Source organism: Rhinatrema bivittatum, chromosome 2 (assembly GCF_901001135.1).
Source record: "Rhinatrema bivittatum chromosome 2, aRhiBiv1.1, whole genome shotgun sequence".
NCBI classification, from domain to species: Eukaryota; Metazoa; Chordata; class Amphibia; order Gymnophiona; family Rhinatrematidae; genus Rhinatrema; species Rhinatrema bivittatum.
In genome coordinates this window covers 486,251,228-486,265,482 of record NC_042616.1, presented here as the reverse complement: position 1 = coordinate 486,265,482, position 14,255 = coordinate 486,251,228, and the positions used below count along the sequence as shown (strand labels likewise).

The 14,255-nt window shown below is 46.7% G+C and overlaps 1 protein-coding gene across 1 annotated transcript in view; it reads left to right on the top strand.

Annotated features, from left to right (window-relative positions):
* Positions 1–14,255, top strand: part of RIOK1 (RIO kinase 1) — a 122,215-nt gene that overhangs the window by 62,025 nt on the left and 45,935 nt on the right. Inside the window, exons 7-8 of the mRNA XM_029590547.1 lie at positions 6,353–6,465; positions 6,608–6,688. Coding sequence (XP_029446407.1) covers positions 6,353–6,465; positions 6,608–6,688 — 194 coding nt within the window. The remainder of the gene's footprint in view (positions 1–6,352; positions 6,466–6,607; positions 6,689–14,255) is intronic.

Genomic DNA, 14,255 nt, shown 5'->3' with positions numbered 1-14,255 from the left:
CAGTGTGTCCCCGTATAGGGGAGGAACCCCGGGAACCGCAGGATCTGGCTCCTGGGGCAGGGGCTGAGTCAGTCTCAGCCATGAGTCCAGCTGATCTGGATCCGGTCCCGGATATGGGGACAACGACAGCCAGCCTAATGAATGTGACGATCCCAGTGTGGTGCGTCTGTTTAAGAGGGGTGAGCTGCGTCTGCTCATCCCTCAGGTGTTGGATATCCTGGGGCTGAAGGTTTCCCAGGAAGAATCAGACAATGAGGGAGAGAATCCGGTCCTTGATGGGATCCGCGGGCCCCACTTCGGCCTTTCTCTTGCCTAAGAAGGTTCGCAAACTAGTTACCCGCGAGTGGGATACTCCGGATGCTGGCCTGAAAGTAGGCAGAGCTATGGCTAAACTATATCGTCTGACGTCAGATGTTTTGGATCTCCTAAAAATTCCGAAGGTGGACGCGGCTGTTTCTGCAGTTACAAAGAAGACCACGATCCCGGTTGCGAGAGTGGCCGCTTTGAAGGATACGCAGGATCGCAAGCTGAAGATACAGTTGAAGCGCGTCTTTGAAGTAGCGGCCTTGAGCTTGCGGGCGGCGGTGTGCACTAGCCTCATGCAGAGGGCGTGCCTCTGCTGGGTGCAAAATTCTAATTCCAGCTCTGGGGCCACTGGCGGAGAGGCTCTGCGTTCAGCCAGATTAGAAGCGGGAATAGCATATGTAGCCGATGCGCTATTTGATCTCGTGCGGACCTCGGCACGGAGTATGGTGTCCGTTGTGTCGGCATGTCGCCTCCTCTGGCTTTGGAATTGGGCAGTGGACTTGTCCTCCAAGTCTCAGCTTTGCAATCTCCCCTTTAAGGGCAAGCTCCTCTTCAGGAGGAACTTGATCAGCTGGTTAAGCTGCTGGGGGAGTCTAAGGGCCATAAGTTATCGGAAGATAGGAGGCCGTCTAAGAAGGTTTTTCCCTCTCGGTCTCGCTTTCGGAAGTATCGCCGTTTTCGTTCCGGTAGATACTCTGCATCTTCAGCGTCCAAACAGGCTCCAGGACGTCAGCAGCCCTTTTGCGTGGGTTGTCGCACCGGCAGAGACTTGGGAAGTCTCGGCGCTGGAACCAGTAAACCCGCACATTGAAGCCACAAGTCCCCATTCTGTCATCGAAGCTGTCGGTGGCAGATTATCCAACTTTTACACGGAATGGGAAAGGATTACCTCAGACCGCTGGGTCCTGGAGGTAATCAGGAACGGCTACGCTCTAGAAATTTCACGACCGGTGAGGGAGGTCTTTGTGGAATCCCGCGTGGCCTCTCAAGCCAGACGTGACACAGTCCAGGTAACTCTGCAACGGCTTCTCGAGCTGCGAGCGATGGTTCCGGATACGCAGCAGGGACAGGGAAGATACTCCGTTTACTTTCTGGTTCCCAAGAAGGAGGGCGTGTTTCGTCCTATCCTCGTTCTTCAGAAGGTGAAACGCTGTCTTCGGATCCCTCGTTTTCGTATGGAAACCCTGAGGACAGTAATGGTGGCTGTCCAGAAGGGGGAATTTCTAGCCTCCCTGGACCTCACAGAGGCATATCTGCATATCCCCATCCGACTGGATCACCAGCGGGTTTTGCGTTTCAAGGTCTTGGGACAGCACTTCCATTTTCGATCCCTTCCTTTTGGTCTCGCAACAGCCCCTCGGACGTTCACCAAGGTGATGGTGGTTGTAGCGGCCTTTCTTCACAAGGAGGGGATTTTGGTCCATCCTTACCTGGACGACTGGCTAATTTGCGCAAGGTTCCGGGAGAACTGCGAGAGATTGGTGCGCATAGTGATGATGACCTTAGTCATTCGGGTGGGTCATAAATGTGCAGAAGAGTCACTTGGAACCCACGCAGGAGTTGATTTATTTGGGAGCGTGGTTTGACACCTTAAGCAGAAAGGTGTTTCTGGCACCGGACCGGGTGACGAAGTTACGGGACCAGATCCATTCTCTCATTTGCAGGCAGAAACCCACAGGTATTGGGGTCCATGGCTTCCATCTTGGGCCATGGGCATTTGCTCACCTCCATCCATTACAGCGAGCACTGTTATCCAGATGGAGTCTGGTGTCCGAGTAATTTCACCTGCCGATGCCCTTGCTTCCGGAGTCCAGGCTCAGCCTGTCGTGGTGGCTATTGCCTGTCAGTCTGGAGCGGGGGGTGGACTTGGAAACATCGAACTGGCTGAAAATCTCCACTAATGCCAGCCTATCCGGTTGGGGAGCAGTGTGTGCGGACAGGTCCGCCCAAGGCCTCTGGTCTCCGATGGAGGCCTCCTGGTCCATCAATCGACTCGAGACGCAGGCGGTTCGGCTCGCTCTACAGACGTTCCTGCCCTGGATTCGGGGCAGAATGGTGAGAGTGTTCTCCGACAATGTGACGACGGTGGCTTACATCAACCGACAAGGCGGGTCAAGAAGTCTGGTAGCACTCGAGGCGCATCTTCTATTCGCCTGGGCGGAAAGGCATCTAGAAGGGCTTGCCGCATCTCATGTTGCAGGGGTGGAGAGCGTACAGGTGGATTTTCTCAGCAGGCAGCAGCTCGATCTGGGAGAGTGGGAACTGTCCTCCGATGCCTGGAAACTCATTTGCGCCAAGTGGGGCGTTTCGCAGTTGGATTTGATGGCAATGCGAGCGAACGCAAAGACAGAACGCTTCTTCAGCCGTCAACGAGAGAAGGGCTTAGTGAGGCTTGACATTCTGGTGTGCCCCTGGCCTACGGGAATTCTACTGTATGCCTTTCCTCCTTGGCCCCTCATCGGAAGGCTTCTCCGGCGCATAGATCTCCATCCAGGCAGGGTGGTGCTAGTAGCTCCAGAGTGGCCGCGTCGTCTGTGGTTCGCGGATCTGGTTCGCTTGGCTCTCGAGGGACCATTACAGCTCGCGTATCTACCGTGACTACTTCGGCAGGGTCCGATATTCTCAGATCGGGAGGATCACTTCTCTCTCGCGGCTTGGCTTTTGAGAGTTGACGTTTACGCTTGAAGGGCTATTCTGAACCAGTCATTTCTACGCACCTGCAGGCGAGACGCCCAGCCACTTCTATGGCCTATGTGCGAGTGTGGAAACTGAGGCATGGTGTTGGCAGCGCTCCTTAGCCCCGTTAGCAGTGAATGTCCCTCAGGTCCTGGATTTTCTGCAGCAGGGCCTCACGAAGGGGTTAGCGTTAAACTCCCTTCAGGTTCAAGTGGCGGCTCTTGGTGCCTTGCTTGGCAAGTTTGCGGGCGGTTCGCTGGCTGTTCATCCAGACATTGCTAGGTTTCTCAAGGGAGTTAAACACTTGCGGCCTCACATCTGTTCGGTATGTCCTGATTGGAGTTTGAACCTAGTTCTTCGGTGCTCTGTGGACCCCCCCTTCGAACCTCTCCACAGGGCGTCGTTGAAAGATTTAACTTTAAAGACTGTATTTTTGGTGGCCATTTGCCACCAAAACAGGTGTTACAGGCTTTACAGGTGTTACAGGCTTTGTCGTGTCTGGACCCCTTTCTTCGCATTTCCGAGGATAGGGTGTCCTTGCGCACAGTTCCATCCTTCGTGCCGAAAGTGGTTTTGGCGTTTCACGTTAATCAAACAGTGGAGCTTCTGGGCTTCCCTCAGTGGTCTCGTGAATCCTCCCAAGGCCGAGATCTACATCTGTTGGACGTGCGGCGCACTTTACTACGTTACCTAGAGGTTACTAATGACTTTCGGAGGTACGATCATTTGTTTATTCTTTTTGGTGGCCCAGAGAAGGGGGGACAAGGCGTCTAAGGCTTCCATCTCTCATTGGATTAAAGAGTCCATTTGTTTGTCTCACATAGCTCGCGGGCGCCAATTTCCATTGGGTCTGCGCTCTTTTCACTAGGGCCCAGGCTGCTTCCTGGGCAGAATGTCAGTTACTGTCTCCTCAGGAAATCTGCAGGGCGGCACTAGCTCATATATGGCAGTGCCCAAAGTTTTGTTCTCTACCTCCATCTGCTGGTAGGGATACACAACCCACGGACTGATCGAGTACTACAGGAACGAAAATTAGCAGGTAAGAACCAATTTTCATATATTAAATCTTTATATCCTTGCAGTTAATCCCATCTGCCACATGTCCCAATCATTTTAGTCTTTTTGGCTTTGTTATGTGTGTGAAGTTCTGAAATGTGGGTTTGATAGTTATTGATCCAGGTTCTAAGGGCACCATTTAACATTGGGAACTCTTAAAAAGTGTTCTCAAGCCCCTGTCACCCCCCCCCCCAATAAATAAAAGAACAGTAGTGGTAAATAACATGCCACTGATGCTTTATGCATCCGTTATGTTTCTATATATGTGCACAGCATATATTTGTATTAGAGATGGGCCAAAAAAATAATACGTGTGAACTGCTGCTGTAAATCCTGTCCTAAGCATATGAATCTTCCTGCAGGCAGGGTTTATTGGATTTCATTAGATTATGATAATGAGAACCTGTAAAATCAGGGGGAAAAATAAAAAGGTGACAAATAGAAATCAAGTGAACAAAGGTCAAAGAAGGTGTGTCCAAAAAGCCTGCTGTGGCTATCTCCAGGCTATCCTTGACTCATAATATATTAGATCTTCTGCAAGATATATATAGGCGTACCAGTTTGCAAACATCAAAATGATAAGATCTTAAATTTAGACATAAACTCCACCCGAAAGCAGTGTAATGCAATCATACTTTATTGCCAGGCAGCAATCTTGCCACAGTGTGTTTTGGAAGATCTGAAAGCGCTTTAGTTTAGTAGTTGTAATGTCCTGATATCATGCATTGCAATAGATTAAATGACCAGTGACTAAGACATGAATTACTTGTCAATAAAAGAGTGAAGTTAGTGAATATGGCGCATACTCTTGAATAATAACAAGGTACTGTTATCAACAAAATATATCGATTGTTGTTTGCCTGATAGAAAGGAGTTAAACCAGGTTAGGATCTTGCCACTTATACCTACTTCAATTATAGCAATATATGATAGCATGATACTGTGATCTGTAGTATCAAATGTTGCTGAGAGATCCAGCAGCACTAGCACCAGCCTGGCTTTTAACAGGGTATCTGAGTTCATCATCCAGCAGAATGATGAAGACTCTCTCTGTTCTGTGGACTTGTCTGAATCCAGACTGACAAGGGTCTATCCAGTTTCTCTTTCCTAGCCATTCATTTAGTTTAGTTCATACTGTTCTACTAGTTTCCCCAGGAAAGGAATATTTGACACTGGGTGGTAGTTTTCCTCTTTGTCTGGATCCAGAGTGGCCTCTTGTAATAGGGATTGAATCTCTTAAACTGAAGGGGATCCAAAAGCCGAACCTTGCAGAACACCACCAGAAGGCATCTTAAGAGAAGAGCAGTGCGAGTCCCAGTACATCTGCTGAGTACAATCGGACAAGAATGATGTAAACTAGGCCAGAACAATAACCAAAAGTCTCGTCTTTCAACCATTGCAGTAACAATTCATGGTCATTTATGTCAAATGCAGCTGTAAGTCCAATAAAACAAGAAGGAATTCTATCCCCTTGTCAGCTTGCATAAAAATGCTATTGAGAAGTGCTGTTTAGGGCCACCTCTGTACTGTGCAGTTGATGGAAGCCAGACTGGGTGGAAACCATGTGCTCAAGCAAAAAAAGGCTGAATCTGTTGATAAGCCATGCTTTCTATAGTTCTGCTTTAAAAAAAAAAAAAGAAAAAAAAAAGGCAGATTAGACGCAGAACAGTAATTGCCTGCACTATCTAGGTTGAGATTTTGTTTCTTTAAAAGTGTGTAAACAACTGCTTCTGCTTAGGAAGCACATCTAGTTCCAAGCTAATATTTGTAATAACTGCCAAAGTGGGCAAATGACCCAATTCGGTGTTCATCAGAAGTCCAGAAGATATAGAATGCAGTCACCAAGTGGTGGGTCTAGTAAGTGCATGTGCTCTAAACTGGGTACTGAGCTTGGATGTGAGGCAGTGGAGGGTGACATGACTTGCCCAAGGTCACAAGGATCTTCATGGGAGGAACGGGATTTGAACCTCAGCTTTCCTGGTTCTCAGCTCCCTGCTCTAACCATAGGCTATGCAGCCACAACAGTAATTGTTGGTGACCACGTTTGAGAGAGACTGCATTAGAGCAGACAATAAGAAAATGTTCTGCGTGGGGCTTTCAGAGATTTAGTGACCAGCAGAACATCTGACGATGTGGACAATTTAGGTTTTGCTTTTCTATGGTCGTCATATGTCACTTTGTTGGTAAGTTAATGATCCCGCAGTAAAACTTTTAGCTGATCTAGGATGAGTATTGCTGTTGCCACACGTATTCGGTGATATTGTGGTCATCCTCTAAGAATACCTACATTTTTTTAAATATTTTATTTTTCCAGGCTAATGTGTATCACGCCAGTACATCCAATGGAGAGAACAGAGCCATAAAGATTTATAAAACCTCTATTCTGGTATTTAAAGATCGGGATAAATATGTGAGTGGGGAGTTCAGGTGAGTGGGTGATCATCTTGCACATAGCACAAGTCTTCACCAGCAATTCTTGTTTTGCGTTCCTGCCAGTCAGCATTTGATGAGATGTGACTGCTTGTGTCAACACACAGATTCTGGTTTGTTTGTTTTTTCCCCTTGGAAGGTTTCGACATGGATACTGTAAAGGAAACCCCCGGAAAATGGTGAAGACATGGGCAGAGAAGGAAATGAGGAACCTAATTAGGTAAACATTTTGGGTTTTGTTGCAGCTGTAGATGAAACAGTTCCAAGTAAATAAAGACAGCTGACACGTGTGAACTGGGATACTTCTCAGCGATCTATGATAGCAGCTTACTGAAGACATAAAAATAAAAATGAGGTTCTGCTTTCCTAATAAAGAAGAGAAAGTTTAGCCTGGGTTAGCTAAAATTAAAGCAGTCGGAAAATGACATGCATAGCGTTTTCTAAAACCGAGGCTCAGTTGTGTCTGCTGGATGTGATGTCCACAAAATAAGTGGAGATTAGGCATGCAAATTTCAGATGATATTTAATGTGGACAAATGCAAAGTAATGCACTTAGGGAAGTGCAACTCAAATTATAGTTACACAACACTTTAGGAGTAATGACTCAGGAAAAGGATCTAGGCATCAGATATGTTGAAAACTTCTTCTGCTCAGTATGAGGCGGCAAAGAAAGCAGATAGAATGCTCGGAATTATTAAGAAAGGAATGGAGAATAAAATATCATAATGCCTCTATATTGTACCTTGAGTACTGTGTGCAGTTCTGATCACCACATCTAAAAAAAAAAAATAGCAGAATTAGAAAAGGAACAGAGAACAGTGACCAAAATGATAAAGGGGATGGAATGATTCTTTATGAGGAAAGGCTAAAGAGGTTAGGGCTCTTCAGTTTGGAGAAGAGTTGGCTGAGGGGAGATATGATAGTGGTTTATAAAACGAGTGGATGGAACAGGTAAACATGAATCAAATTTTTTTTTTTTTTTTTTACTATGGGGGTGGGGGAGAGAGTGAGTGAATGAGCGAGCAAACACACATGCTTGCTCGCTCATTCACTCTCTCTCCCCCACCCCAGGAACTCGCGGCAGCAGCAGCCTCCTCCCAACGCTAACCTCTTCATTTTCAGCCCTCGCGGAGGCGGAGTCCCATCGGCTGCGGTTGAACCTCTTCATTTTCCTCCGAGCCGCGCTGCAGTCTTCTTTTCTTCGGGCCGATGCCGAGGCGCACTAGCGTGGCCTCTTCTTGCCGCGCACGCACCCGATACTCTCCACTTCCTCTTCCGGGCCACGGGGGGGGGGGCCTGTGTGTGTGTGTGAGAGATTGCATGTATGTGAATGATTGAGAGCCTGTACATGTGAAAGAGAGTATGTCTGTGATTGAGAGCCTGCCTGTGAGAGAGAGAGCATGAATGTAAGTTTACGATTGGGAACCTGTATGTATAAGTTTGTGATTGAAAACCTGTTTGTGTGAAAGAGTATGTGTGTATGATTGAGATCCTTTGTGTGTGAGAGAAATCATGTGTATGTATGATTAAGAGCCTGTGTGTATAAGTAAGAGAGGACCATGTGGTGTCTGTGTGTGATTGAGAGCTGATTTAGGTGAGGGAGCATGTGAGTATGTGATTGAGAGCCTGTGTGTAAATGAGAGAAAGAGAGGACATGTTTGTAAACATGTGAATGAGAGTCTGTGTGTGAGAGAAAAAGACAGCATGTATTTATGTGATTGAAAGCCTGTGTGTAAGCGTGAAAAGATAGACAGCATGTGTGTAAATGTGTAATTAAGAGCCTATATAAGTGAGAGAGAAAAAACATGTGTATATGTGAGTACTGAGAGCATGTGTGTATAGGGTGTGTCATTGAGAGCCAGTGTGAGAGAGGAGCGCTGGTATGTGACTGAGAGAGGAGAAAGTTCCAAGCAAACCACCCCACCTCCTGCTAATTCAGAACAATCTCAGGACACCTGGATATCAAACGTTCCCAGGTATGCAGAGCAAAAACATTTTTGTATTCTTATTTTTCATTACTAGGTCTTTGTGTCTGCTATTTTGAAATATTTTGTTGGTATCTGGAAATGTTTTATATGAGTTTTTAATTATTGGATATTCCACTCATCAGCTGCTTCGAAATATGTTCTTTTTGTTAGTACAGTTTTACTGCTGATGATTTTATATTTCTTGATTTGTTTTATAAGGATGTGTGATGTTTCTTTTTCCTTTGTTACACTGCATACAGAGAACTCTGGCTTGTTGCGGTTTCCAATTCAGTTTTTTCTGCATGCTTCTTGTTATGTGTTTTGGTCTCTTTATTCTATGTTAGGTGAGGGTCAGCACATGTGATTCAGGTGAGGTTTTCTGCTGGGGTGTAGTTTCTGTGTAGGACTCTATAGCAGCCTGACTTTCCTAATAGGAGATGTATTGGTGTCTTAAGGCCTGGTGTAATATTTTCAGAGACTTATTGTACTTTAAAAGTGTGATCTTAAATAAAATGCACACATTTACTTGTATTTAGTTTTAAACATATTGTATGGCTTTCATGGAATTACATTTTAAAATATGTGGCGATCATGGCTCTCTCAGCCAAAAAGGTTCCTGACCCCTGCTCTAGTGTGTCCTTGACCGGGGATTCTTCTGTATGTGTTTCCTCCATTGCCACTCATAGAGCGAGTGCTGCGATGCATAGAAACGCATCCAGGGCCAGTGGTTCTGGTCACGCCAGAGTAGCCGTGTCATCCGTGGTTCACGGACTTAGTGCATCTGGCAGTGGACGGTCCTCTTCGGTTGGCTCATCTACAGGGATTACTGCGGCAGGGCCCCATATTTTCGGATTGGGAGGATCGCTTCTGTCTCGCAGCTTGGCTTTTGAGAGGCAGCGACTGCGCATGAAAGGTTAATCGGAGCTGGTTATTTCTACCCTTCTTTGGTCTAGACTGCCTTCTACTTCCATGGCTTATGTTAGAGTGTGGAAGGTCTTTGAGTCCTGGTGCAGTCAAACAATCTGGTTGATTCTCTGCTGGCTTCTATTCCGCAGATTTTGTCCTTTCTGCAGCGTGGTCTGTCCAAGGACCTGGCTTATAGTTCACTCTGAATCCAGGTTTAGGCCCTGGGTTGTCTCAGGGGCAAGGTGCGGGGCAGTTCTTTGGCATCTCATCCGGATGTCATTTGTTTCCTCAAGGGAGTGAAGCCTTTGAAGCCTCCGGTTCGCAAGGTCTGTCCGAACTGGAATCATAACTTGGTCCTGTGTGTTCTCTGTGAACCTCCCTTTGAGCCTTTAGGTCGTTCCTCCTTGAAGGATCTTGCGCTAAACATGGTGTTTCTGGTTGCAATCTGCTCAGCCAGGTGTTTTTCAGAGCTTCAGGCTCTTCTCTGGTCACAACAGTTTCTTACGTATTTCCACCGATAAGGAGGCCGATGCAATTAAAATGTGCTGAAAATGGGCACTGATCATTCAGCGCCCGTTTTCCTAACGCGCTCCCAGGTATCCCTCCTGGGGGTGCCATGTAATATTTAAATTAGGGATTGCATTGCATGTGATGAGGGCAATTAGTTTTGCTGTGTGTGTTCTGTAGGCGCTAATCCCCTTGGACCACAGATCAGTCCAGAGACTCGCCCTGGTGTTGATGCCGAAAGACTTATCTTCCTGGTACTCAGATGTGTGGTATTGCTTTGTCATTACCAGTGCCAACAGTTGGGTTGTTTTAGTTAAATAGTTGCCAGGGCTTTGTGGACCTTGCAGTTTTGTGTAGGGTGCTCCAGTTCAGGGGATTCCAACCAGGGTTTTCTTTTGCAGTTTGCCCGGGGGGGGGGGGGGGGGGAGAATTCTATATAATCTTGGCTTGGGTACAAGTCAATACTGAGGGACTGCAGGTGGCAAGCTTGGTTATGTAGCAGTGCCTCAAAGTTTTGTTCTCTGCCTCCATCTGCTGGTAGGGATGCATAAACCCACTTGTCTGGACTGATCTGTAGTATTACAGGAACGAAAATTAGGTAAGAACCAATTTTCCTTTCCTTCCATTGGACAGTTAAGGCCCTGGTGTTTAGAGAATCTGACTTGAAGGTGGGCAGGGCCATAGCAAAGCTCGATTCATTGCTGGAGTATACTTTTGGGCAGCTTTAATAGCTCCAAGTAGATGCCTTAGTTTCAGCCATTACTAAAAAGACCACTATCCCAATCAAAGGCTGTGCAGCCCATAGAGATTCCCAGGATTGGAAAATGGAACTTTATCTCAAGAAGATGTTTGCGGTCTCGGCCTTGGGGATCCAGGCGGTTGTTTGTAGTAGTTTCATGGCCTGCTTTTATTTACTCCGAGAGTAACAGATTCCAGTGATGGACTCTGAGGAATCTCTGAGAAGGAGGCAGAGCCCCTGGAAGCTGGTTTGACCTTTAGCGGATACCTTGTATGAATTTGCTGCTTTTTGGCAGCTAGAAATATAGTGTTGTGATTTTCGGCTAGGAGGCTTCTTTGCATAACTGGCAGCTGATCTGTGGGCGAAAATTACAATTGAGTAGTCCTCCCTTTAAAAGGGAAGCAGCCTTTTGGAGCAAGCTGGTGAAATGCCCTTGGAGAGTTGAAATCTCATAAGTTGCCAGAGGATAAGCACAAAGGGGGGCTGCAAGATATTTTCCCAGTAGACAGAGATTAAGGGGGTCCAGGCAGTATCATCTGAGGAAAAGTTTCCTCTTCACAATTTCAGTATATAGGCAAATCCCAGTCTTTCAGGGGCTGTAAGTCCTCTCATGAGAGTTCAGACCCCAGTGCAAGAAGATTCAATTAGTCCATTCTCCATGGGTCCACAATAGGAGGGCGATTGGCCAGCTTTTACAAAGAATGGGCCAAAATAACATATCAATTAGTCCGTCTATCATAAGAGACAGCTACGCCTAGAATTTGCTCATCCAGTGGCACTCTTCATGCCTCAAAGGTGAAAAAGGCTGCAGTTCAATCTGTTAGATTGACTGCTTCTGTTTGGTGTGGTGATTCCGTGCCAGAAGACAGTAGGTCAGAGCAGGCACTCCATTTACTTTGTGGTGCCCAAAAGAAGAGCAATTATCAGCCGATTCTGCGTCTCAAGAAGGTAAATTCATCTTTTAAAGTGTGCCCGACTTGTGGATGAAACTCTGCACTCAAGTGATTGTGAAAGGGGGAATTCCTGACATCCTTAAATCTGATGGAGTCACATCTTCACATCTCCATTCGAAGAGATCATTAAAATCTTCCTCAGGTGTGGGGTGTTGGGCATTTTCAATTTCAGATGATTCCATTTGGGCTAGAAAATAGTGCCTTTCATGTTTTCCAAGGTGATGGTGGATAGTTGTCGTGACCTTGCACAAAGAAAGTATTCCTTGTTCACCCTTTTTTGGATGACTGGCTTATTCGAGCAAAGTTAAGGGACGTTTTGCCCAACAGGGATGTTGCAGTTCTTGGGATGGATCATAAATTTTGCCAAGAGAAGCTACTTCCATCACAAAGTTTGAAATACCTGGGAGCTCATTTTGAAGTGTTCCTTACAGTGGGCAGGATGCCAAAACTCCAGAGACAGATCCTTTACTTGTTGCGCCTGAGGAATCCCTGGGTCTGGGATTATCTTTAGGTCCTGGATTTCATGGTGTTTTTGACAGACCTGGTTCTTTGGGTATTTGCTCACATGGGACTTTAAAAAGAGCTCTTCTGTTGCATTGAGGTCCCCAGTTGTAAGATTTCAAGATCAGGTTGTTCCTGCCTGTGTTAGGAAGCCAGGTTGAATCTTTCCTGGTGGCTCTCGCAGGACAATTTGTCCAAAAGTGTGGCGTTGGGAATTCCAGATTGGATTGTAGTGACAATGGATTACAGGCTGAAGGACTGGAGAGCCATTTGTCAGGGACTGATGGTGCAGGGCCATTGGTCGGCGTCAGAAGCCTCATGGTCCATCATTCATTTAGAAACAAGAACGATCAGGAAAGCTTTAGTGTTTTCTTCCATTAGGCTGAAACAGGGCAGTGACAGTTTTGTTTGACAACGCGACCATGGTAGCATTATCAACAGACAAGTGAGCACCAAGAGCCTGGTGGTTTTCTTGGAGGTTGGGATATTGTTCCATTGGGTGGAGCAATATCCGAATATTGTGTTGGTGTCTGATGTAGCTGGGGTGTAGAATGTGCAAGCGGATTTTCTAAGCAGGCACTCTGGACCCCGGAGAATGTGCAAGAAGTGGTATCGCTCATCAGGACTGCTTGGGGCAGGGGATTTCCCAGTTGGATTTGATGGTGATGAGACTGAATGCTAAAGCTCCGTGGTTCTTCAGTCAATGGGAAGCGGGGTCAGAACACCTTGACGCACTTTCCCAGCCTTGGCCTAACATAATAACATAGTAATGACGGCAGAAAAAGACCAAAATGGTCCATCTAGTCTGCCCAGCAAGCTTCCCAAGGTAGTAACTACCACTCCGTGCAGGTTACCCCCAAGCTTTTTAATTTATTCCCATCCTCTAGCCTTTAGGGATCCACAGTTCCCGCCCCCCTGGCCATCTGCCCCGCACAACCAGATGGCCGGGGGGGGTCGAAAGGCCCGGCCCGGCGCAGCATGCCGCATGGCGGAAAGCAAAAGAGCGTCAGAGTGGGGGGTTAGGGGGAGGGCTTAATCTTCTTCGAGGCATGGCGGGGCGGGGGCTTAATGCTCAGATATCCTGGCGGTCGGTGCAGCTGGCATAGCGGGGTTCGAAAAAGGTTGGGATGGGTTCCAGGTGGAGAAGTCCGTTCACTCCGTTCAGCCGGGCTCGGCGGACCCCGGGTCTGAGCCGGTTTGCGAAAACAGTCTTTTATTCCGGCCTCCCCCTGCGCCGATCCATTACGCGGATAACCGTGTTACTGTGACTCGGTTATTTACAATTTCGAATGATAGAAGGACTAGGGGGCTTTCCATGAAGTTAGCAAGTAACACATTTAAGACTAATCGGAGAAAATTCTTTCAGATAGTAGATAGTAGAAAGACTAGGGGGCACTCCATGAAGTTAGCATGGGGGCACATTTAAAACTAATCGGAGAAAGTTCTTTTTCACTCAACACACAATAAAGCTCTGGAATTTGTTGCCAGAGGATGTGGTTAGTGCAGTTAGTGTAGCTGGGTTCAAAAAAGGGTTTGGAAAAGTTCTTGGAGAAGTCCATTAATGGCTATGAATCAATTATTCTTAGGGAATAGCCACTGCTATTAATTGCATCAGTAGCATGGGTTCTTCTTAGTGTTTGGGTAATGGCCAGGTTCTTGTGGCCTGGTTTTGGCCTCTGTTGGAAACAGGATGCCGGGCTCGATGGACCTTTGGTCTGACCCAGCATGGCAAATTTCTTATGTTCTTATGTCCCATGCCCCTTTGAAATCCTTCACAGTTTTAGCCTTCACTACTTCCTCCGGAAGGACATTCTAGGCATCCACCACCCTTTCAGTGAAGAAATATTTCCTGACATTGGTTCTAAGTCTTCCTCCCTGGAGTTTCAAATCGTGATCCCTAGCTCTACTAAATTGTTTTCAATAGAAATGTTGACGACCATGGATCATTAAAACCTTTCAAGTAACTGAAGGTCTGTATCATATCACCCCTGCTCCTCCTCCTCCTTCAGGGTATACATATTCAGGTTCTTCAGTCTCTCCTCATAAGTCACCTTTCTCTGGACCTCCTTTGAGATACGGTCTCCAGAACTGAACACAGTACTCTAGGTGAGACCTCATCAAGGACCTATACAAGGAAATTATCACTTCCCTTTTCTTACTAGATATTCCTCTCTCTATGTAGCCTAGCTTTCTTCTGGGTTTGGCTATCGCAGT